The sequence below is a fragment of the Oculina patagonica genome, chromosome 1 (assembly GCF_052425735.1).
Source record: "Oculina patagonica isolate OP01 chromosome 1, crgOcupat, whole genome shotgun sequence".
In the NCBI taxonomy this organism is placed as follows: domain Eukaryota; kingdom Metazoa; phylum Cnidaria; class Anthozoa; order Scleractinia; family Oculinidae; genus Oculina; species Oculina patagonica.
The window spans coordinates 728,901-753,604 of record NC_135758.1 but is presented as its reverse complement, the minus strand read 5'-3'; the positions used below and the strand labels follow the sequence as shown (position 1 = coordinate 753,604).

Here is a 24,704-nt window from a genome sequence, read left to right as displayed (position 1 = left end):
TTGTGGCTGTTCCCGGTTTATGACATAAACCTTGTATAGACCCTTCTTTGCATAGAGATCTATAGACTTGAGTAGACCCCAGCTACCAGTTCACAACCCACAACACACCGTGTGCTTTTTATTTTGGTTTAGAATTTCATATTTAAGTTCATTCAGCCCTGGAGCTCCCTCTTAGTTTCATGGGAGAGTACAGTTTTTTTGAAAAGAGTCCTTGGTTTGGAAAACGAAGTAGCCCCACTAATAGCTTACAGAACTTACAATTTAACAGAGTCGACAGTTTTTCAGTGTTTTCCTTTTTTTAGGGCACTCGGTAAAAGGGATTTCCATCTCATTTTAAACTTTCATCGAAACATATGCCTCTGTCACGCAATCTCCGGCGCGGACGGCGGTAAATATCCTGTCCCCTTCCGTGTCTACCCTCACATGGAGGCAATGGAAGAGAGTTGGTCAAAAGTTGTTTTGTATCTTTGTCGTCCAGCCGTGGAACTTAATGAACTGGATCGAGAACAGGAGCGTTGTGAGCTGAACTCGATCGATTTTCTACCGCTTGTCATTTATATTCCACAAAGTTGTTTATCATTTTTTGTAGACTACTGGGCTGTACTCTCCCATGAAACTAATAAGGAGCTCCAGAGTTGGATGAACTTAACATCGAAGTCTAAACCAATATTAAAAGCACAAGGTTTTTTGTAAGCCACAGTGTTGAGGATTGTAAACTGGTAGCTGGGGTCTACTCGAGTCTTTAGATCTCTATGGGAGAATCGAAGGGTCTATATCCAAGGTTTATGTCATAAACCGGGAACAGCCACAAATGACAACCCGTCAAGTGATATCAAAAGTCAGACATCTAAAAAAACAAAACCAACGTGACATTTTGCGAAATGGTTTAGCGATTTGCAAAATGGTTTAGCGATTAATTTGCAAAAGCGAGATCTTATCGTAGAGATATCATGACGAAATGATATCTTGCGTGATATTATGATATCATGTTCTCAAGATATCCAGATATTATGATATCTCACAGATATCATGATATCAAGCAGTGATATCATGATATCTACTTTTGACCGCGATGGCCCGCCATATACCTGAACAGAAAATTCAGTTTTAAGATACCTTTTTTTCGTTTAGCTGGGCGTTTATCTTAGCTAATAAAATTTAGGTACCCTATCTAAGGATCACACCGGGAACACATTGTCAAAAGGAGCAAAAATGATACCCTATTTAAGGACTGAGAACCTTAAAAACCATACCCTATCGGGCGGCACATACCTATGTAGGCCACATATGGGAGTACCCCCCCCCCCCGGACCGAGGGGTGTCTGGAATGAATCAGGCGAAATGGTGTCGCTGGGTATTTTATTTGCAAAAGAAAATCTTTTTTTATTGTGTGTGAGACGGGAAACAATGTTTAAATGTTCTGTGTAAGATAAATGGTCCATCATATTCTTTTCAAAAAGCGACTTTGGCATTCAGCCTGCATTGACTGCATTCATTTTGCTCAGGGTTGTGGTTAAGTCGTTTAACATTCTTCCGGGCATTCTGAGAATCGTGGCTTTAGTAGCGATTCTTCTGGTAAAAATCTGAAAAATCTTTATCAATTATCGAAAATAATTTCGGCAGTGAAATCCAAGATATCAAAAAAAAAAATAAAAAAGTAAATCTGTTGCGACAATGCTGCGTGACACATGACATGGGAAAAAGATCAAAGTCTCTTCGAGATATCGACGTTTTTGCATGAAGTATGAGTCGAAGGTTTATCCTGTGCATTGTTCTTCGAACTTATCATTACAGTTTCTAGTTTGTAGTTTAGTTTAACAATTTCCTATCTTCGCGGAAAAAATGCAGCCATATAATTTTGTCAAAAATGGCTCGTCCGCGCCGGGTATTTCTTAGCCTGCGAACAGGCTTTCTGGAGAGCGCTCGGCCGGCGGGGCAAAAATTAACCTGTTCCAGGCGTTCGGTTAGTTGGGAAGCGGCGTATTTTTTTTTCGCTCGCCGTTTTTGGCGCTTCCCAACTAACCGAACGCCTGGAACAGGCTAGGCAAAAATGGAGGGGAAAGCCTGCACGCATCTCTGAGAATCGCAAATGCCGCCCACGAACACCCCGCAGATTGCTTAGCTTGTCAATTGTCACATTTAAACAAAAGCATTTAAACCGCACGCCGGAAATCAAATTTAAACTAAGGAAAACAAATAATGGTCATTCGCCCGCGAGCTAAAAATTACAGAACGTTTCTTCTGACAGCCAACGGCCAAGTTCCGAAGATGCAGTTCACAGTCCCAGAGTAGGATCTTGTGGCCCAGTGGAAAAACAAATGTTCGAACACCAGATGTAAGTGAGAATATCCTTCTCGCGCAGAATATCGCCTCGAAAAATTGGCAAGCAGTCGCTCTCAAGAACGAGCAATTGAAACCAGACACGTTCTATTTTGATTTTTGTCTCTACCGGAAACATCGACAACGTCACAAATAATTAACCGCTCCTAAGCTAAAAGAAGCCCCCATCTCTTGCATTTGTTTTAACTTCAATAATATCTTTGAAAAGAGCGAGTTTTTTGGTATGGTTTATTTTTGACGTTTGTAATTTTTAAACGATGTAAGTGCTAGTGATTATTTATTCGTGTTTTAGTTACGCAATCCAATGTTTGTGCGACGCTTTTTATAGATTGCCTTTCAGACACACGTGCGTTGAGATAAGAAAGCTGACATGTCACTTTTAAAATTGTTATATAACGTTTTTAAATGTGACAAGTCACGTTTTTTCCACGAGATGGCAAGTGATCACCCACAGCGGAAAGTAATCCCTTGAGAAATTAAAACAGTCCGTTGAGAAATTAAAAAAGTCCCTTGAGAGTTTACAAATATGTGGTTCCAAATCTTGTCCACTAACCCCTATTCTACCATTTTAGCTTGTAAACAAGCAAAAACGTCGAAAAAAGGTGTCGAAATTTTGGATTTCCCAATGTGACAAATTCTATACCCCAGGAATCCAGACAGTGACAACATTGCACAAAGATACCATGCTGCTAAAAACGGGTGTGGAATGGAGTTAGCGGGAAACACTTTCCACGTGTTTCAACATTCGTGCAAGGCTTAACTTAGCCTCTGAGATGGAATTTCCGCTTATTTTCCGTCGGGGGATTAGTTTACTAAAATAATCTTCTTCCCAAAAAAATACTAAAAAAAATTAATAAATACGCCCCCACATCTCAAAATAAGCCCTTCTGAATATAAACCCGTGGAGCTCCATGGGCTTATATTTAGTACAATGACTGCACTAGGTTTAGAGTTTTTCTCTTTGAGCCGCGAAGCGACGTGGACGAGTCGCCAAGCAACGAGCGAGAAAACTCTCGCTTTGACCGCCCCAAAAGCTTTTTCTCTTTAGTAGAAGAAAGATAAAAGAATGCCTTTGAGACCAGGATATGTATGCAGTTACAAGTCTTGAAGGACTTAAAGCAAATGTAGCTTTTCAGATTGATTGCATGTTTTGCAATTTACATTGCTAGGGAATTTTTAAATGCTCAGAGACCTCAGTAATGTTTCACGGCTGTAGGACGTGTTTTGGTTTCATGTCTATGTTTGGAGAGTTATATGCATATGTGCACCAAAAACTGTTCAGACACAGCATCTCGTCCAAAAAGAAACCCAAAGTTTTATGACACGCATATTTTCGCCAGAAAATAAGCCCATCTGAATAGGGGCGCTTAGCAAACGCAAGCACGCGACTTCTTTTCGAAATTTTACGTAGTGGAGGATCCAGACCTTCAGATAAGTAAGGGCCTCGATCATCCAGACCCTGGAATAAGAGGGGCCGGGGGCGCTCTCATGACTAACTTTTCTTGGCCCTGCCCGCCTAGGCTCTCTGTTTGGCCTAAAAATAAGGTGGGGGCGCGGGCCCCTCCCCTAGTCGGGGCCACTGTTACCGTTGTGGCAGACACTGTCACACGTCAGTGCCTGTAACGTACATCATGTACATTTATTCGTGTTTGTTCCTAGATCGTCATGTCATTTCTCAGAGCATCGGAAATGTGCAGAGACTTTTTGGGAGTTAGTGGATTTTTGCATACTCGCCCCAGGCTTCGCGCTGCCTAATCTTGAGACTAATGAACTAAAGAACGAGTTTTAAAAAATGTTTTGTCACCTTACTTGAAATGTATTTGTGCTGCATAATTAACACAAAAACATTCCGCGTGCATCCTATGACCAATATGCAAATTTTTACTGGTGTAACTTGCTAAACGGTTTGAATTTGTTGAACATTGAAGTTTTTGATTCACGCCTTCTTCTTGAAGGAGCGGCCATCATGGAAAGCGAGGAAAGCAAAGACGTTTGCGTTAACGAAACAAGAAGGTCCCCGCTGCAAATGCCGCGAGTTTTCAATCGTCTAGTTGATTTGCCGATTGTAAAATCAGCATGTGAACAAGTTTCTGACATGTACGAGCGTACAAAAGAGAAGAGTTTGGTGTCAATGGTCGGGTTTAGTGCGGCTGAAGTGTCCATAAAGGCTGTCTTGGTCGCTGCGAAGGTTACATATACTGCCCTGCCTTCCTCTGGTTTGGTGGGGAAATTGAAAGACAGTTTTGAAGAGAAAGGTAAGCTATTTTGTAACAACTCACAAGATGATACTAACTTTAAAAAAATATTAGCATGCGAGGAATTCACGCCGTGGAAACTTTAAAGAATGAAGGGTATATGTAGCATAAGAAGCCGAGTTTCGACTGCACTCTCTTATTCAAGGAGCTTTGATGAATGTCATTTTAATTAGACTAATAGAATGTGTTTTTGTTTTTTTCTGGTGACGGAAATTTTAGATCGAGAAAGATATTTAATTTAATTTTGGTTTATGATTGCACTTCAGTTGAATTGAAGTTAAATTGGACAAACGACGTTTCTCATTCTACAAAGAGGACACAAGAAGCATATTTTTGTATCTTATTTAGTGTTTAGATCAGGAACGTTTACAAAAAGGGCCAGCTGAGATCAATCTACATTATTTTCTCAAATATACGAAGATCTGAAGGAAAAGAGCAGGGCAGGCGAAAGGTCGCAAATAACGCGCGCATCCGGCGACGACCTCGCTCGTGAATTGCGTAGTAGAGTGGTTTCAAAGTATTTCGGGATTGTTTTGGCATTGCATTACTACGCTCAATGATTAGTTTAAAAAATCTCGCGCTTCCTACGTAACCAGTCAGAAGTCAATCGTGACTTTGTTTCACGCGCTTTCCCGCGCTTAGTGCTGAGTGCAGTCTTCGCTTTCTTCACCTACGAGATAACTGGAAAGATGATAACCTTCTGACAGACTAACAAGATGAATCATTTCTAATAGACTTGTATAAGCTGTTTCTAAGTAACCCTCTTGCTTGTCTTTCAAAAGAGTTTTGATGCAAAACCTTGCATGTGAGGTGAAAATGATAATTCAAAGGCATTTTCAAACAAAGCCTCATTTTGAAAAAGAGGCTAAAATTGACTTGGTCTATTGTCCAACAGTTTCTCAAGTTGACACCTTGGCTTGTCACGGACTTGAATTCTTGGAGAACAAATATCCAGTAATAAAAGACGACACAGAAAAGGTAAGGTGTCTGAACTTGTCGGGAAAAATTTCATTGATTGACAAAAAACAAGGACAGTATAACATGTGCATTTTGTTTCAAACTCGTTTTAAAATATAGTTGCTGCTGAAAACACGCAAAGTATACCATTTGGTGTTTTTGTGATTATTTGAATATAAACGATTAAGGCGAGTTTTATAGTACTTCACCTTGAATTAAAATCGAACCTTAATTTCTTAATTTTGGACTCTCTCGTTTATTTTGCCAGGTTGTAGCATTCGGAACCGAAAAGCTTGAGCAATCAGATTTTGTGGAAGTGCTACTGACTGTCACAGAAGCAGCTGCTGATTACTTCAAACCACCCCAGGAAAAACCTAGTGAAGCAGCCACTACTGAACCCCCCGTTATTCAAACCAAAGTGGACCGAATCCGGGGGATTAGTACCATTTTTATTGGCGGAGGTGAAAAGGTAGGGATATGTTAACAGATGCAATAAGGCTTCAGTTTCATGTTAATTGTATTTGTTTGTGCCAACACGAGACTTCCAGGTTCTCACATATAGTCTTTATACCCCTTCCATAGGTACTTTCTCTAGCAGCCTCTGTTCCAGGACGAGTCACCCTGGCCGGAATTGATGGCGCCAAAACAGTTGCATTGTGGTCCTTGGATGTGACACAAAGCTTGCTTCATCAGTTTCCGGTATAAACCTATCTCTTAACTTTTTGTTTTGTATAGGGAGAATAAATGCCTTTTTTGGCAAATATTCGCTTGATTCTGACTTACAATTAATAATACAAGCTTTTCCAAAACTGTAGGTAGTGGAAGAAATGTTAGCAGCCTTCTGGGACCATACAAATGATAGCAGGTTTTTGTTTCGTCCAGCGATCCACGGTGATGGAGATGGAAGGGTATGTCGATAGCATCTCCTCTTTGGTAAAAACAGAAAGAGTTCACTCGAAAACCGCCAGTTTGCATGTAAATAAATACCCAAACATAGAGGATAAGCCGAGCTTGCCATGCTAGCTAGGTTTCTTTGGGCAAAGTGATGCAAGCCTAGACGCTAGAATATCGATGACATCGATCAAGAATTTTTGACAATGCCACCCGATCCGAGGGAGATTGGGGAGAAGCGCGAAATAACACTCGGCTCAGTCTCCCATAACCTCCGACCCGGCGCACAGGCACAAAATAGAATAAATGAAATGAAATTTGTTTACCCTCGATAACTGATTTAGCGCTAGTGCTAATGGGGCAAAACATTCAAACATTAGATACAAAATCATTTCTTTCCATTCTCGATACTGTAGAAAATAACTCAGCGCATTTGTCTGAAAAGAGATGAGTTGTTCCTTTATAATGTAGTGGTATCTTTATTTTAACAGGAGCTCTTCGGCCGGAAGCAAAAGCTGAGGAGATCTACCCGCTACAAACCTAAATGCGACTACCAGCGAATAATCGAAGCTTCAGAGCCATTTCCGGTTTCTCCTGAGCGGAAGCGCAAATACGACAAAGAAGAGGGCGAAGATACATTGATAGTCGAGCTTATCAATGTCCACGAGGACTACGTTTCCGATGAAGATCCCGATTACGTTCCGGATAACGACGAACAGGACGATAGCGAGTCATCGGAAGACGACGACGACGATGAAGAGGACAACGAAGATGAAGACGAAGACGATGGACAGGAGAAGATTTCCGACGTTGACGAGACGAAGGCAAAGGGAAGTTCTCCACAAAAAGTGGGCCAGTCGAAAGAACCCGGGAAAGAAGTCAATGGAGAGAGAGATGTTTCCAATGAAACCGAGACCAATAAAAAGGAGATAGGTCCAGCCGAAGCCAGCGAGCTTAAGCACAACGCAAAGAAAGAAGAAAAGAAAATTGAAGCTAAGAATTCTGATTCAGAGAAAACTGGAAATGATGCCGCAAAGGCGGCTGCTAAAAGTACTGAGAAAACGGGCGGTGCCAATAAAATTGAAGGAAGGATTATTGTGTAAAAATGATACATCTGATTTGACTGAAATTTATCAAGATAACTCACTTGTATGCTCTATTAAAGAGAGTGTGGAAAACTTATTAAAATTGCACTTAAAAGCTATGAGATACAGGCCTCCAAGATGTTTTCAGAAAATGTTTCTAGGAAAGTTTCAGTCAACGGGATGCTGGTCAACAAAGTGTGTACACAGTGCGCCGAAAATAGTCAAAATAAGGGATTCCAAATGTCAGATTATAATTACCCTGTGAGGAAATATCGATGTCATGAAAATTTGGCCTTTGAAACACTTCTTCTCCGAGTCCGTGTACCTACCCCTCCCTCTCCTTCCTGTTTAACATAGCAACCATTTCCTCTACGAACGTCGGAAGTTTTTTTTTCTAATACCTTACTGGGCCAGCATAAGGTTTTCCAGTCCGTTAATTTAAGTCCGTCAGCAGTAGACAGAACTTAGGTTAGAACTAAGGCCTGTTTATATATGGAGGAGAGTTGTCCCTGGTAGGAGGTTTGCCCTCTCCCTGTTAGCCAAGCCAAAACTTAATTGGCCCTGCCGGTTCAAAGACCGCGGACTGGCGAGAGCTGTTTATATTAAAACAGCTCATGCATATGTCGGCCTTTTATCAGGGACGCTGTAACATAAACAAGTCTATTTTTGGTCGAATTTACCGCCGACTTCGGTTTTAAAATATCCGCCAATTTGTTTGGGACGATTGAAGCGTTTGTGCATGCTCTATGTTTGTCAAAATTTATACGAAAAACTGAAAAAGTTGGCTCGCTCCTCAGAGTCACCCAACCATCAAAGTGAGTGACCCTCCACCCCAGGTCGCCCTGCCCTCCGAACCAACTTTGCAATTTCTCATATTAACGGTTATTACTAATTGAAACAAGAAAAATCAGAGAAAAAGTGTATTAAATTTCGCGATTTAGCCAGTGTTTTATAGATCAGTCGTCAAAAAATCCACTGGAAACAAGAAGCTTCCAAAAGGAAACTTTGGTGACTGTACTAAAGAGGTTTTGGCCAGTTTACAAGCTCAAACAGTAATCAGAAGAAGGTTGCTAGTCAAAAACAAGGCAGTTTTCGCGTGTTAAAATTTCGTGCAGTGTTTTTTCGCGCGTACTAGGTAAATTTCGCAACTATTACGAAATGGCGAAAATTGCGAAAATTAGTACTCGCGAAACTATTAGTAAGAATAAGATTAAAGGGGCTTTGTCAAGGATTTAAGGTATTACGGAGAGAAAATTGGCGTTTGCGCTCCAAGTGTGCAAGCCATCGAATTAGATTGTAATTTTGGATTTTGTATTGATCATATAGACCATAATAAGCAGCGTCGGCATATTGTTTGCAATTATGATGTTGCACAAGAAGAACACGTAAACTTACGTGAGAGCCTAAACTTTTATGTGGAATTTGATCTACATATACTAGTCTAAAAAACGGAGTCTCATGCAGATTTTTCTTTTCTTGCTCCATTATTTTTGTGAATTTTTAAAACTTGAAGAAGCACTAAAAACGCCATTTTTAAGTTTAAAAATTTATAAAAAATTCATGGAGCAGGAAAAAAAATCTGAGACATTGTTTTATAGACCAATATATGTAGATCAAATTCCACATAAAAGTTTAGGCGCTCATGTAAACGTGTTCTCAAAAAACCTATTCTTAAAGACCTTAAATAAACATAATTTATTTTTCATACTGACTAGAGCAAGACATTCTCAATCCCCCACTGGTCTTCGCCAGCATGCGGATATTCAATGTTAATACAAAAATAATTTCTCTGTCGGTTTGCTATAGAACACGCCAATGCTATAAGTAGCGAAAGACGATTATCACTCGCCACAACTAAAGATGGCGTGTCGCGAAGGAAACTTACAGGAAAGATGACAAGCTAGTGCTCCTTGGTTCAGTTCACGGAATAACTCGGTTCCAGGCCTCGCTGCTTTTCTCGATGCGAACCATTTAACCATTCTCGTCCCCATAGCCCTTTCGTTTCTCTTAGCCGGCTGGGCCTTGGCACGAGGAACCAAGCCGGTTAATGCGAACTGAAGCATAAAGCTGGCACGCTGCAAACAGATATTTGTGCACGGTAGCTGCGATCTCTTTCTGCCCGACAGCTGGCCCGAGCACGGAGTAAGAGCTTTTTCCTGAACAACAAGTAAGTGGGTCTATTTATTTGCCTTCTAGTAATATGCTTATTCGAAGCTATACTCAGACAATAATCTTCAAAGCATGGGTGGCGAATGGTAAAACCGACACTATCCGAGTTTGTTCGTAGCACGAGTCAAGTTCGAGTCACGAGCTTGAAGTTCGAGTCAAGTTTATTTTCCCTTTTTTCTTTTTATCTTTTGGTTTTAATTGCTGTTGAAAATAACGTATCAGTGGTACAAGTCTGAAGAACAGCAAGATTTGATTGAACTCCTCATTCCTGCATTGGTTCGCAGCTGCGGCTTTTCAAAGAAGAAATATTCCTTGGCATCCATTTATTTTCCTTACACCTATCTACCTGTATTATTTACACATAACTGAGGTAAAGTTCCATCTCAATGACACAAAAATCATATTTAAAAAACGCTAATCAAGGGAACTTGAACGTCGCCTGCAAGAGCGAACACAAGCGGCCGCCGATACCAATCGTGACACGGGTCAAGGAAGTTCACTGATAAAGTTGTTTTCCCGCATTTTTCTGGGACACCGGGACATACCGACGGTAATGCACATTCTCTATTTCTCTCAAATCAAGACATGATTTTGAATTCAAATCTGCCCGAAGTTATTCTGAATCGGTTGAAAATAATTTTGAGCCGAAAATAGATGTATTCCAAATGGGTGACAAAATGAATCAATTATTAAAATCGAGTCGTTCGCCGCTTCTCGAATCGACGATTCAAAAATAGAACGCGATGAAAATCTTGCCCGATGGGAAAAATATATATTCCTCAGTCGCCCAAGACAAGCCATCAAGCAAAGAAACTGCTTATAAAAGCGTATTGAACGTCGAAAAGCGTATTAAAACGCTTTAAAAACAAAGAGTTAAATGACGGAGCGAGGAATACCTGTAGTTGAAAGCTTATGTTGTTTTAAGGTCGCGCAGGACCCTTGCTCATTAATATATTCATTAGCCAAATTTCTTGTTGGAGTGCTATCTTGTAAAGCTTTAATTCACTACATTTTGAATATCGATTCCTCTAAAATTTAATAAGGATACTCAGAGATGATGGAATTACATCATGATTGTCCTTTTACTGAGAGATGACAGTTGTCTGTTATGTTACAAGCCCTTAAAAGTTTAACTGAAGATAATGCGATTTTGTGTCCAAGTTTTCAGCTAGCACAGCGCACCAAATTAAATGATTATATAGCCTAGTGATAAATCGTAACTTCTTTTGTGCTCCCACTAGAACGAAATTTTCGATTTCAAAAACTGCTACAAGTTAATGGCTTCTAAGAGAGTAAAAATGTGAAATCTAAACTTTGAAACATGCTATCTTCATTTTGAGAAGGAAATTTAAAAATTCGCTCTAGCCAGAGCACAATAGAGTACACCAAGTTTATGTTCCTCGCGAATCAACTCTTGAAATTCTATATAGGGGGAGAAAACTTGGACACAGAATTGCAGGATTTTCCGCTTCCGAAGACCTTCCGAGTCAATGTTTACAACAACGTGTTATATATTCAAAGCTGTGAATCTAATTATGATAATTCTCTATGTTCCAGCGCACGTGGCACAAAGTTGAGAACAATTACTAGTAATTACTTGTACAAAAGAGTTTAAAAACAAACATTCTCATGAATATTTCGTTTGTTGTCGGCTTCAGTCGTCCTGCAGTTCGTGCATACTCTTTAAATAAATACATACTAATGATTGCAAGGGTCCTGCGCGACCTTAAAATGCAAAATGAAATCTTTCCGATCGCGTCTGCAGTAATTAAAACTAGTAATAGTTCTCACTATAAAGCTGCCCCCGCCTTTTTATAATTTGTTTTGCAGCAATAATCTAGGATTAGTGGAGTCTTTTGTCGCCTTTAATTATTGATGCCGATGGACTGCACAATTAGGCTTCTTTTTTACTGTGCAATGTACGTCATGACATTGTTTGCTGCGGAATTTCTTGTTGTGTGACACCGTTGCATCCTAAAAATATTAATTCACAAGTTCAAGTCGAATATATTACCTAGCGCGCGGAAATATTAACCTAGCGGAAATACACATAACACATTATTCGTGGTGACAACACGCAAGCTTATTTCCTGGCTTATAACATTCAAAATTAACTTTAATACTAACAATAATTTCCAGGCCAAAAAGCCTAAAAATTCCGCGAGTAACAAAATATGGCATAGTTCAAAGATTCGAGAAAACAATTTTTGATTCTTATTCAACCCACTCTTTGGATCAAATAATCTGACAGTTTGTTAGCGAAACGAATTACCTTGTATTACATTTTTGTTTATTACTCGTTGTATTAAAGATGTGTACGATACAAACCCCCGAAAGCAAACGTTGACACTCGAACCAGCTCTTGGAACACACGTAGCCAAGAACACGAAACCAATTGCTTGAAATCTCTCGACGTATTACTAACAACTGCTTCAAATATCACTTAAAGCAGAGAAACCGCTCCAACAAATCTGTGAACACGCGTAAACCAAAACCGGAAAACGAAATGCTGCTAGAAGATGGCGAAGCTCGAAGGTGATGAAACGCGACCTCGTGGTTGCAAGTACCCGACACCACCGTGCGCCTCTTCATCGAGCTTGTTTACCAGAGCGAACCTCAATGACTAATCTACCTTGGTCAATCGTGCTCGGTTGGACAGCGATCGAACTCGGTCATAAAGTATCGAGCTCGAAAGAGTATTAATTAAAAACGCGAGATTGATGCTTAATTACCGAGCTTGATCAAAAGTACGTCACTGAGCTTAAGTACCGAGCTCGGTCTAAGAAAGGGAGGAAGGGATGGGGGTAAACCTTGAGCTCAATCAACAGTACGAGCCGGTACCGAGCTTGGTCTAAGAAAGGGAGGGAGGGGTGGGGGCTAAATCGGTCGAGCTCGGGTAAGTCTCTTCGAGTGAAGATGAGAGGAATCTGGTAATGAGCAATTACAGAGAGAATGCAGTTAGGTTTCGATGTTTTCGAAGTGTTTCTGTTGCGGAGGTATTTAGCCTTATGTCCTCTTTGATGGCACTGTAGTGACAATTTCTCGCATGGGAATTGCTTAACTTTTTGCAAGTTCGAGTGGAGTGCAGGTAAGGAACTCGCTTGTTTGTCATAATACCTTTAATAGCTACATTGTGCTGCAGGGTTTATGTTGTTCGAGCCTGCGTTCATGCTGAAGTACAAATGTAAACTGTTATAGCTCCAGACTTCATGATGTAAGCTTAAGTTATATTCATTTTTTTAAAAAAGTGTCATAAGGTTCTAAGACTTTTTTTGTATGCCCACAAAGCAGATAAGTTCATTAATAGCGTATCACCCCTATGTACACAATGACAATGACCAGCAATACCAGCAAGTTTTCATGTGCTATAATAGAAAGATACACCAAAAAACTGAATACACGTGCTTTACAAAACAAGATGGCCATAAAAACAAACTTACGAAAATTAAATCAGGCTTAACTAAAAAACTACAAACTATGTTTCTTTACACAGGATTGTGATGAGGCCGGGAGAAGAGCACCAAGAGGTACTGACGTTGGAGAGAGTAACGCTGAAGGAGGGAGAGATGTGGGGAAGAAGTGTAACAAATTTACTTAAATGGGTTGATGGCAACGGAAGACTCGTGATGAAATTTTTGATATATTACCTCAGTTTTTAATAACACAACAAAAAGTGGAGGGGGGTGGGAGAGGGAGAATATGCCTTTGTGAAAAACCTTGATATACACAAAGCCAAACGCTTACAGTTTTTGAATAAGTGTGGTTTTTAAAAGTCATATACCAAAACATCATGATTGTTTCTGCAAATAGTACCCTTAGAATACAATTGAACTTTGTAATTACACAAAATCACAAACTATGGAGTTGAGTGATATAGATGAAAGGTTTCCGATGTATTACTACGCACTGCTGAAATTCTGAGTTATCGTTATTTTTAACCTAACAGCATCACAATGACTCACAATGACTCACTCATTACTGACTCAGGGTCAGTACTATTTAAAATTAAGAAAAAAGCGAAGTCTACATATCATAACACCGTTTAAAGCCAAATATTGTATTGAATTTTGCATAAGCAAGATGAAGGTTATGAAGATGAAATAATAGTTTAATTTCGACAAAGTTGGAATATGGTGTACACATGTCATGAGTACGGATAAATGTTGTTTTAATAATATCTACTATTAAGCGAAGAATTCACGATTCGTGTTTCTGTTCGGTCATTGTGCCAGCTAGTGTACATACAACAATAAAGTTTAAGTTTGTGAGAACCTTGCATATTGTGATGTGTGTACTTTGAAGGAAGGCGTGACGACCGTAATGTAATTAGCTTATCGGGAGTAGGACGGGGATAAAAACTAGACAAAGAACTTTTACTACAACTCTTAGGTACTCTGTTCACCATAGTAAAGTATTGACCGGATAGTACTTGCAAATAATACTACAGCCAGTAAAATACTCCAGAATCAGCAAAAAAAATTAAAACAAAAAAACACAAAAACTTTGGCGGGATTTGGCGGCCACTACCGCCCCCAAGCTTCCCCAAGCTTACTCGCCTAATCCTTTATTCAGCACCAGATTCCTCTCATGCATTTATCTGATTCCTCTCATCCTTGCAATACCGACTCCCATACTTGACTACCGAGCTCGATCGAGCTCGGTAATTAACCATCAAGCTCGCGGTTAATTATTAATATTCTTTCGAGCTCGATACTTTATGACCGAGTTCGATCGCTGTCCACTACTTTTGATCGAGCTCGAGTCATATACTATCGAGCTCGATATTGACCGGGCTGGGTGGTGTTCATCTTCTCTCAAACCGAGCACGATTGATTAGTCATTGAGGTTCGATTGAGTCTTATCGAGCACGATTGCCCGTAAGTGGTGGAGCTCGTTGGGGGAAACGAGCTGGATGAAGAGGCGTCGAGCTCGGTTGCCCATTAAACCAAATTGATCTGAAGAATCTAGTACGGCCTCTGGAATATTGCCGACAAAAAATATTTCCGTGCTTTGGTTTTGTTAGGTTCCACTGTCGTCGAAAGAGAGGTCTTTGAACTATACAGTCTGGTGTAATTTTAGTCCGATAAGTTCGTTGATAACGGGCTGGAATTAAAAATTAGATTGCAAATTCGCTTTAATGATGATCTGTACTTTACTAGCCTGCGAATACAGCCGCCTCTCATAGCTCCCACCAGTTGGCGTTTCGCGAAACGCCAACTGGTGGGAGCGCCGGGAGCGATGAGTGGCGGATGCTGTGGCGGCCTGTATTCACAGGCTAGTTCTCCACCACGTTTGACCAACATTTAAACATAGCTTTGTGCGTCAAAATTACTGCCTATATCCTTCTCAGTGAGAAACATGCCAACAGAAAGGTGTACCAAATGTTGGGTTCGTTTCGAAGGCTAAGTAATGTATTTACGGCTACTATGTAGCTAACGAATATGCGCTTTCTGTAGCCTCCTTCGCAGACGCTTCGCAGGCTACGCTTTCTGGATGGTAACTCCCACTGAGTTTATAATTAATAGACTGTTGCCCTTTTGACAGAATTTTTTTTTATAGGACGATTTTTGAAACTAATTGTTGTGATAAACAATTCCGGCTCTGATTAAACGTATAAGAACTGCTATTCATCAGGCGAACGTGTTAGTAATGAAATCTGACATAGGTAAATCTAGATGGCAGCAGGTTCGATATATGTACGTGTATTCTCTTCTTTTAAAAGACAAACAATCCTCTAGCTTTTCTCTCGCACTGTGTGAAAACACTTGAAAATATTTAGCAATTAAAATTCCTTTGACTAGGCATTCAAAATAACATCAAACTGAAACACCCAGTTTAGCTTCCTATTGGTTTGATCAATGGACTGAATAACTTCTCGAGCGTTTGTCTTTCTCGATCGACTGTTTCCTTTGAAGGATTGGGATATATGAAAATCAGATACGTTTAAAGCTGTACACCGTTTCGGGAAACACGCAAATGAGTTTCAAGGATCCATTTTTTCATGTTTTGCGTAACATTCATGTATAAATAGAAAAAAAAAATCAGGAATCATAATCGGGGACCCGATTACGGCTCCTGAAAATATATATTCATGCTTGTCTTCCTGTTGACGGTGGTTTAGTCAGGATTCGCTTTGGCAGGAAGCTTATCATCTCTTTTTTGTTTTATTTGAACCGAGAACCTCGGCCAAAAAAAACTAATTCGCGACTTTGGGACCTTGCGGCAAAAAGTTCGAGACTCCGAAAGTCCAGGGACCGGGCAGCATATTTTTTCGATTAGGGGGGAGGGGGAGGGGGGCTAAATCAAATGCCGTCTAGGGCGGTCAGGGGACATGCTCCCCCGGAAAATTTCTAAAATAAATGCTCCCAGAATGGCTAAAAATGCATTCTAATATACCAGACGCAGTGAATTATTTTATTATTTATTGGGCTAATAAAAACCACCAAATTTGAACTACAATAACAAAACAACAAACACCAAAAAAAAATTCCAGTACAGTGGAACCCCAGAATACGGACACCAAGGGGACATGCCAAATTGTCCATATTAAGCGGAATCTCAGAAAAAAAAGTTACGGACAAACGTTTTATCGATAAACAAAAAAAAAAAAAAAATTCCAACAGCAACCGAACGTGTTCTATAAAGTTTCCTTTGTAACTGAAACTCTAACCATAACCATTCTTAAAAAGTCTTCTGAAAAAGTGGGTAATTTAACTTTGCACCATGAGCTATAGGATAAGTGGAGTTTGTCTAAATATAAAGCCAATAACTAACCACTAAAGTCGTCTTTCTACTTGCGTTGTTGTTCGCCTAGTTTACAACACATGGGTAACCAAGCTTTTGTTGAACCGAGAAGTCCTGGATGCTAAACTCATTTGCAATTGCAGTGCCCGTGCGGATTTTCCTGTTAGTTGTTGTGAGTAAACTTAATTTGTTTGGCAGCGTTTTGAGGTAATTACAAAAAAATCACCTTGGCATTTTAAAAATAATCACATTTTATTAAAAACGAAGGCTTTCGAAAATAACTCACAGCTTAAACAAATCGTGTTTGATCGCCCAAAAAATTATGGTTTAATATAATTTAAGGATTAATCTTTCAGATTCTCAAAAGTCTAAGCAATCGCTTCACGTTTTCCCGTTTTAAAACGCGCTTAAAAAAGGGATCTGTCCGCCTCATAAATACCCACGGGCCACCTTAAAAACTGGAAAAGTGAAAGAGTAAGAAAAATCGTAGAGGTTTTTCTCTTGGGAAGGATAGAGAATCACAGTGGCGCGATTATGCAAAATATAAAGTTTGGCACAAAGGTTCATGATAAATTGTCATAATAAAGCTAAGTTTGCATTTTTATTTTTGTGAGAAAATTGATGATTAGTACCCAATCTTCCCATTAGCATCAAACTGTCATGGCTGCAAACCAGCATGACAGGGATGTTTCAATGGTTTCTGATGTGTTGGAGCTGCAGTCAATACTGAAAAAAGTGTCAGAAGGTGTGAGGATAGACTATTTTGAGGTGAGTTGACAAGGAAAATGTTTAGCATGAATTTTCAATGAGAAATTCAATTCCCCAAGGGCCCAGGCAAACGGCGCAATGCATGTTCAAATTTTGGCACGTTAGGCCCGGGCCAAAGTCGAACTTCACATGAGTCGAACCTAATGCAAATGACCAAAAACAATAGGTTTTGCTCATCTGCATTAAGTTCGACTCATGTGAAGTTCGACGTTTGGCCCGGGCCTTACAGATCGACCAATTAGATTGTTTTAATGAACATCAAATAAGAAAAGGTTCTTGTCTCAGGGTTTCCCAGAGCTCTTTCTTCCAGGCGCACATTGGGCTCCTAGTGAGAATATATTAAACAATACTTTCTAAATTACTGTATGAATCATAACCTAACGTTATGTGAAAGAAAACAAAGCAAAGCAGGAGAAGTCCGGGTACTTCGAGCTTTGCAGGTTTCAAAGAGAACATCGTTGGGCTACTGCTACAGAGTTTATGCGATTTACTTTCAGTACGCCCTAACAGTTCTCAAATAATCTAATAGTGGTTGAAAATTTTCTAAGGTTGCATTTGAATAAATCCGTATCAACCTCAACCAACAAACCAGGGCAGGAGAAGGCTGCAACAAACTAAACGTCTGTAGCACGCCAGTGGCGTGGCGCAGTTCGTGTTTTGAGTAGCCTGTAAACAGGCTCTCCGATCGAGGACGGGGCTAAACAGTACCCTGTTTGTTTTGACTTTCCACGTTTTGACAGGCATGGTTCGAGTTATCGAGGGTAAAATTATATAGAAAATGACCTGAAGGGAAACAAAAATTGGTTCGAGTTAGCGGGAGGTTCGAGTTAGCGAGGGTTCGAGTTATCGGGAGTCGACTGTACGAAAGACTTGACATTTTGTTCCTGTCCGCCATTCTTGACATTTTTAGGAATTAGCTCGAAAATGAACGACTGAATTTTGCCATTTTTAAGCATAGGTAGTAACTATGTTTTAAGCAACCAAACACTAAAAAAATTCATTATCAAGTTAACTTCAGGAAAAAAATTGCTTTCTGAGCCTTTAAGTGTTAAGCGAGAAATACAGCAAAAACAACAAAGACTTCCGAACGTTACCACAATGACCGTGCGGTACAATGGAAGGAATGGAACGAGCTCTGAGTTTTTTGACGTCATAATTGGTGAAATTTTGCAAATTTAGGTTCTCTCAAGTGCCATCTATAACTTTCAGAAATTTTGGTTAGGATTATTTTGCAATGCTTACACCCTGTCTTAGACTAAGAGCTTTGTCCAGAAATCCACAAAACAATGTCCTTTCCTCTCATAGTTTTTAATGTAGAGTTTTGAGTCCTCCATCAATAAACGGAGAAAAATGGTAGAAGACTGAACAGATCCAATGAAGTAAAACTGCTGGACTTGAGTTTCACCATCTTGAAAATTTGGTTTTTGACAACTGCGCATGCTTGTTTAACCAGCCAACTATCGCTAGTTCTGATTGCCGCGGGCGCCACTCCAAGGATGGAAAGCAAGATGAACATCAATTAACCAATACAAAAGATTAGAACTTTTCATTATAGTGCCAAAATGTTGCGGCCTCCTCCGATGATCCTGGCAAGGAAGGTAGTCGTCCGTGTAATCGACCGGTCACACTCTTTTGATTGTTTTTGTTTTGTGTAAAAAAAAATTATCTTTTCAACCCCAAAAAAATGCCGACTTCAAAAATTTTAGGGTGTTCGTTTGAGCCCCTCGAAGCCCCCTCTCCCCCACCCTACGGGCCATTTTTCAACCTCACTGGGGACGAGGTTGTGTTTACGACAATTTCCGACAATTTTCCCGAGCGCTCTACAATTATACGGCTAAAAAAAGGTTTAAAATAAAATAAAAAAAATCTTAATTTGGGTCCATTTGGCCTTTAAATTTCTATACTTTCAAAATTTACATTTTTTGTAATTTTCACGGGCTCGTCGTATTTCTTATAGATAAGGGTCCGATTATATTACATACCGGAAATCAGTTTCGGTGTAGATCTGAGAACTATGCACAGCTTCATATGCTGTGGCCATAGCAAGCCAGGCTCCATGGTATTTATTTGCTTCCAAGCTTTCTTTGTATGTGACCACTCTGCTCAAAAGTGAACTTGCTGGTTCAGTGTGAAGCCCTTGACGTTGGCTGCATTTCTTCTAACATGTTGGTTGACATCGACTTTTGAACAAGAGCTTTCGCGTAAATTTCGTGAACAGCAGATTGGTGAATCGTTGACCCATGAATTGCATAAACCATGAACGATGCGAATCAAATGTTTTCTGGGAAATCGGAAAAAAATAATCGTCGTCTGTGATAGAATAGACATGAAAACAAGACGGGCCTTAAAAGGCTTTCAGAGAAAGAAAATATCTTGATTATCAATAAAAAGAAATATTACTAAGCTTACCAAGACTGTCTACCCAGAATACCATTGGGTCATAACATTCATGGTTTATGCTTTTTACATGGTCAACGTTTCTTCAATTAGGTGTAAACAACACGGACCATAATGATCAGCTTAATCAATTATGCAATGCAGTGGTAAGAAATCCTTGGTAAGACGAAATATTCGCCCAAATAGAGATCATCGCCGAATTAAGATAAAAGCCAGATCTCAGCAACAGTAAATAAACTCCGTTTGAAATTCGCTCTTGCGAATCACGACACAAAGATCTAAAAATAATAAGATCTGAGATTTTTCTGCTAAATTACAAACATGCGCATGACTTTCTAGTCCTTTCTGAGCGCCTGGCTCATTGGCAATACCTGATGACATTGTAGCCAGCTTTTACGTTGTATGTTAAATCAAATAATTATCTCTGGCTAATTTACTTAAAGTATAATTTTTTGAACTCTCTTTCTTAGGTTGCTTCTGAGGAAAGTATGGATCAATTACTCAAGTTTTACGAATTGATAACACCAAGCCCTGATAGAGAACAGCCATTACAGGAACAGCTGCTAGAAGCTAGTGAGCACATTGTGAATTTTCTGGAAGGCAGTCCAAAGCCAGTGATGGAAACAACTTGTATCCTCTTTGAAAGTCAATTTTAAATTCTTACTAAACTAGTCTCACAAAGGAAACGCCCTGTGTTTACAAGAACCTCGTTGCTTTTGGATTTAGCAGCCTTTTTCCTGTTACTTCTACAATCGGGGAAGGGAGGTTCGCTATAATTGGATAGCTAAAACCTGTACCATACAGGCCCGCAGCCATAATTTTTGACAAGAGGGGTGGGGGGGGAGAGCAGCAGGTGCAAGCGTGTAGGGAATCTTTGGTTCTCTGAGCTGTCCTTTTTGAAGTTTGAGAAATACGAAACCAGGCTAGCGAACATAAAACAATGGATATTTCTGGAACGTTTTAAATTTTAAATTGAATTTTGACACTTAACGGTATGTTTGAGGGCGAGAAAAGGATGAGCACTGACTTTCTAGAGTTTGAAAGTACTCCTAACCTGGCTGGCATCTCACTAATGCATCTGGTGGTCAAGCTCTGACTTAGGTGATGTCAAGGTTAAGACATAATTTCGGTGTAAGTTATACGTTGACTGTCTCTCTGTCTGTAATAGTCTAATCAAAGAGCTCTTCGAGCCACGACTGAATTTTGTCATCAAGTTTTACGTTTGGTTGTCATACCTTGAAAATATATGAGCAGCATGTGATTCAAAAATTTCTTTGATGCAATTAAAAAAGCACAAATGAGGAAACTTCCATGAAAGTTGCAGATAATCAGCGGTTTAATAGAACCCACAACGTTTATTACATAAATATAGGATGTATTTGTCACGCATGACTGAGCCTGTCTGATAAGCTTACACGAGTGGATGTCAGAGTGTGGTGCGAGATGTTGGGTGGTCTTTTTTTCCCTCCTTTTTTCTCTTTTACCCCATAGCGCTAAAATGGTCTGTTAGTATGCATTGGAGAATAAAAGCATTTACGTGTAAGCCATAAAGTAATTACACTGTAAATAAAGATATCAAAACATATAGACTGATTCAGATAAAAATGTACTTGCGCCGTTTCATCTGAAAAGCTTTTTATTTTCTTGGGAACAAGCAACCACACACTCAATTTTAGCCAACACTCTGATTTCTAGATAGATCCATCGCTGATGAAGCTTATGTGAAACCGGATTGAATTTTCGAATTCCCGTACATGCGGATGTACGACGCTAGCTCTGTAGATAGACACGAAAGACATCGATTGATTAATGGCTCTCAAAGTCCCCATTACTTTCTACGCGTAATTGTCTGCTACATTTTGTTTCTTTGTTTTTTGTTTTTCTTGTCAAACCCCTTAAATTGTAAAAGGCCACCTTGTTATGCTTTTTCTTCTAGTATATCTGCTGGTCAGCGGAGTTGCAAAAATGGTTACAGCTTATGGACACACACTTGTATAATAGGAGTTGTGGCACTAATTGTGAAAACTCGCTCGGACTCGCCTGGCTCGCCTGGCTCGCCAGCCTCGCCTCGCTCCTTGTCACAATTTGTGTCCACAACTCCTATTATACAAGTGTGCGCGGAACGCAAGACGCCTTTCTTACCCCCCTCGCGAAACGAGTTGCAAAAAAGGCGTTGGCGGCACCTCTAACGGCCCGCAGCAACAGAGAGCGCCACCTGTGTGCTAGATTTATTTTTCAATTAAACAAATATTTTCTTTGGTATATACAACAGATGGCTGCCGCAAGATATTCGTCAGAAGTTTTGCAAGCTATGATGGAGGAAAACCTCCGTGAATTTCAAAGAAACCCCCAAAGAAATTTAACTTTTTTACTGGCCCACACCGATTTTGACGATTGGCTCCGTGTATGGAAAATGAACATACCCGAAACTGACATAAACAACAAAGATCTTTACACTTTTGCAAGAAAAAACAAAAAAAAGTTTTATGATCTTTTGGTAAGTGAAATTGAAGCCTTGCAAGCCATAAAAACAAGCTTTGGACTTGAAGTAAAATTTTCGATACAAAGAAACGGAGTCACGCAACACATGGAGCACTATTTTAGAGAAAGAGAACCACACGTTTTTACAAAAAACAACAAAGACCAAATAAAAAAAGAGTTTGACAAATTTATTGAAAGAGCAAAGGGAGAAATTGAGGCTTGGTCAGAGAAAGGCTCGGGGTGGAAAATTGAAAGAATAACAATGGCGTACATTAATGTTGCTCGTTATCAGCCATTGCGAGGTGGAAGTTATTTGCCTTTGCCCCCAAAATTGGCAAACAAAAAAGCAGTTATTAACGTGCAAAACAGGGATAACGAATGTTTGAAATGGGCTTTGAGAGCTGCATTATTTCCGCCAAGAGATGGGAAAAATCCGCAAAGAACAAGCAGATACCCAGTTGACGACCGAATAAACTACAATGGAATCGATTTTCCAACGCCACTAAAGCAGATTGACAGGCTTGAGGCGCAAAACAGAGGCCTTGCAATAAATGTGTTTGGATGGGAAGACGACTGTGTGACACCTCTCAGAACAAGCGAAAAAGAAAAAGGAATTTCTCGTATAAACCTTATGTTGATTGAGTCAGGATTAATACAGCACTACTGTTTTATAAAAAGAGTAAGCGCATTGCTTTACGATCAGACTAAATCACACAACAAAAAACACTTTTGCATGATGTGCTTGACCGGTTTTACAAGAGCAGACTTGCTCGAAAAGCACGAAGAAAACTGCAATGGAGTTAACGGCAGGCCAACAAGAATCGAAATGCCGGAAGATGGGAAAAACACTCTTTCTTTTAAAAACTATCAAAAACAAATGAAAGCGCCTTTTGTAATTTACGCCGACTTTGAGGCATTGTTAAGAAAGATGCAAGGATGTAAACGCGAAACGCCCGAGGACCGCCAGAAGAGAAAAGAACAAGGAGAAGAACTGGAAGACTTGAAGAAGAAAAGCTACACAGACAAGACAGAACAGCACGAGGCTTGTGGATTTGCTTACACAGTTGTAAGGAGCGACGGCAAAAACGAAAAACCTTTTGTTTACAGGGGAGAAAACGCCGTTGAAGTGTTTTTGAACTGTCTTTTAAGTGAAGAGAAAAAAATAAGATTTGAATTGTCAAAGCAAAAACCCCTTGTGATGACTTGGGAAGACTGGGAAAAATTCAAAAATGCAACCGATTGCCACATTTGCGAAAAAACGCTAATAAAACAAAACTTTTTAGACTCGTTGCCGGTATGGATTGGGAATAGTGAGGAACTTAATTACTTTGGGCAGCTACACAAAAAATGTTATTACAGGCGTAAAAAAGCAGTACAAGGTCTGGATACCAAAAATTACTATGTGCTAAAAAAGCTGACACAAAAAGCACACATAGCGGCCGCAAAAAACCAAAAAAATTGCTTGGCTTGCCACAAGCCGCTTATCCAGCCGAACTACAAAGATGTGGTAAAGGACCACTGTCACATAACAGGAAAGTTTCGAGGAGCCGCGCACAACATTTGTAACTTGATGATGAGAATAAATCCAAAAAATGTCCAAATACCAGTTGTATTCCACAACTTGAGGGGCTATGATGCGCACCATTTAATGCAGAAAATGGCAAAAATTTCAAAAGAGGCAAAAAAAGAGGTGGGGTGTATCGCAAACAACATGGAAAAATACATTTCATTTTCATTGGGCGGACTGCGTTTTATTGACAGCTTGAACTTTCTTCAAGGAAGTCTTGAAAAACTTGTAGAAGCGACACCGAAGGAGTCGTTAAACATAACAAAATCTATTTCAAAGCAGTCTGAAGAAAGTTTTAAACTTCTTTGCAAAAAGGGAATTTATCCTTACGAATACATAGACTTATGGAAAAGATTTACAGAAACAAGTTTGCCAAAAAAAGAAAAGTTTTACAGCAAACTTAACGACGAGCACATAACAGATGAAGAGTATGAACACGCGCAAAACGTGTGGAAAACCTTTGGCTGCCGGAACCTGGGCGACTACCACGATTTGTACGTGAAGACCGACGTGACCCTGTTAGCCGACGTTTTTGAAAACTTCCGAAAACTCTGTCTTGAGAAGTACGAGTTGGATCCCGCGAATTATTACACGACGCCAGGCCTTTCTTGGGACGCACTCTTGAAAAAGACAGGCGTGGAGCTTGAGCTACTTACCGACTATGAAATGCATCTTTTTGTTGAAAGGGGAATAAGAGGCGGAATTTCGATGGTAAGCAAGAGGTATGCAAAGGCGAACAACCCTTATGTTGAGGGATTTGACCCGAGCCAGCCAAAAAAATACATAACGTACCTTGATGCGAATAACCTTTACGGGTGGGCAATGAGCAAGCCGCTTCCGAAAAGCGGTTTTAGATGGAAAAAGGTTATGCCGACAGAAAAAGAAATAATGACAAAAAAAGAGTTTGCAAAATCTGGCTGGATTCTTGAAGTTGACCTGGAATATCCGAAAGAGTTGCACGACGCCCACAACAGCTATCCATTAGCACCAGAGAAAAAGAAAATAAACAAAGAAATGTTTTCGCCTTACCAAAACAAAACAATAAAAAAT

The 24,704-nt window shown here is 39.9% G+C and overlaps 2 protein-coding genes across 2 annotated transcripts in view; both read left to right on the top strand.

The window, feature by feature from the left end:
• Positions 1-4,304: 4,304 nt before the first annotated feature.
• LOC144647769 (uncharacterized) lies at positions 4,305-7,612 on the top strand. Its single transcript, XM_078507460.1, has 6 exons — positions 4,305-4,595; positions 5,491-5,573; positions 5,821-6,021; positions 6,135-6,251; positions 6,368-6,460; positions 6,935-7,612. Exons 1-6 carry the CDS (start codon positions 4,307-4,309, stop codon positions 7,544-7,546), a joined length of 1,395 nt encoding a protein of 464 aa, XP_078363586.1. The 5' UTR covers positions 4,305-4,306; the 3' UTR covers positions 7,547-7,612.
• Positions 7,613-9,574: 1,962 nt separating this feature from the next.
• Positions 9,575-24,704, top strand: part of LOC144651980 (uncharacterized) — a 32,856-nt gene continuing 17,726 nt past the window's right edge. The window contains exons 1-3 of the mRNA XM_078512063.1: positions 9,575-9,695; positions 17,090-17,209; positions 20,077-20,236. Coding sequence (XP_078368189.1) covers positions 17,102-17,209; positions 20,077-20,236 — 268 coding nt within the window. The 5' untranslated portion in view covers positions 9,575-9,695; positions 17,090-17,101. The remainder of the gene's footprint in view (positions 9,696-17,089; positions 17,210-20,076; positions 20,237-24,704) is intronic.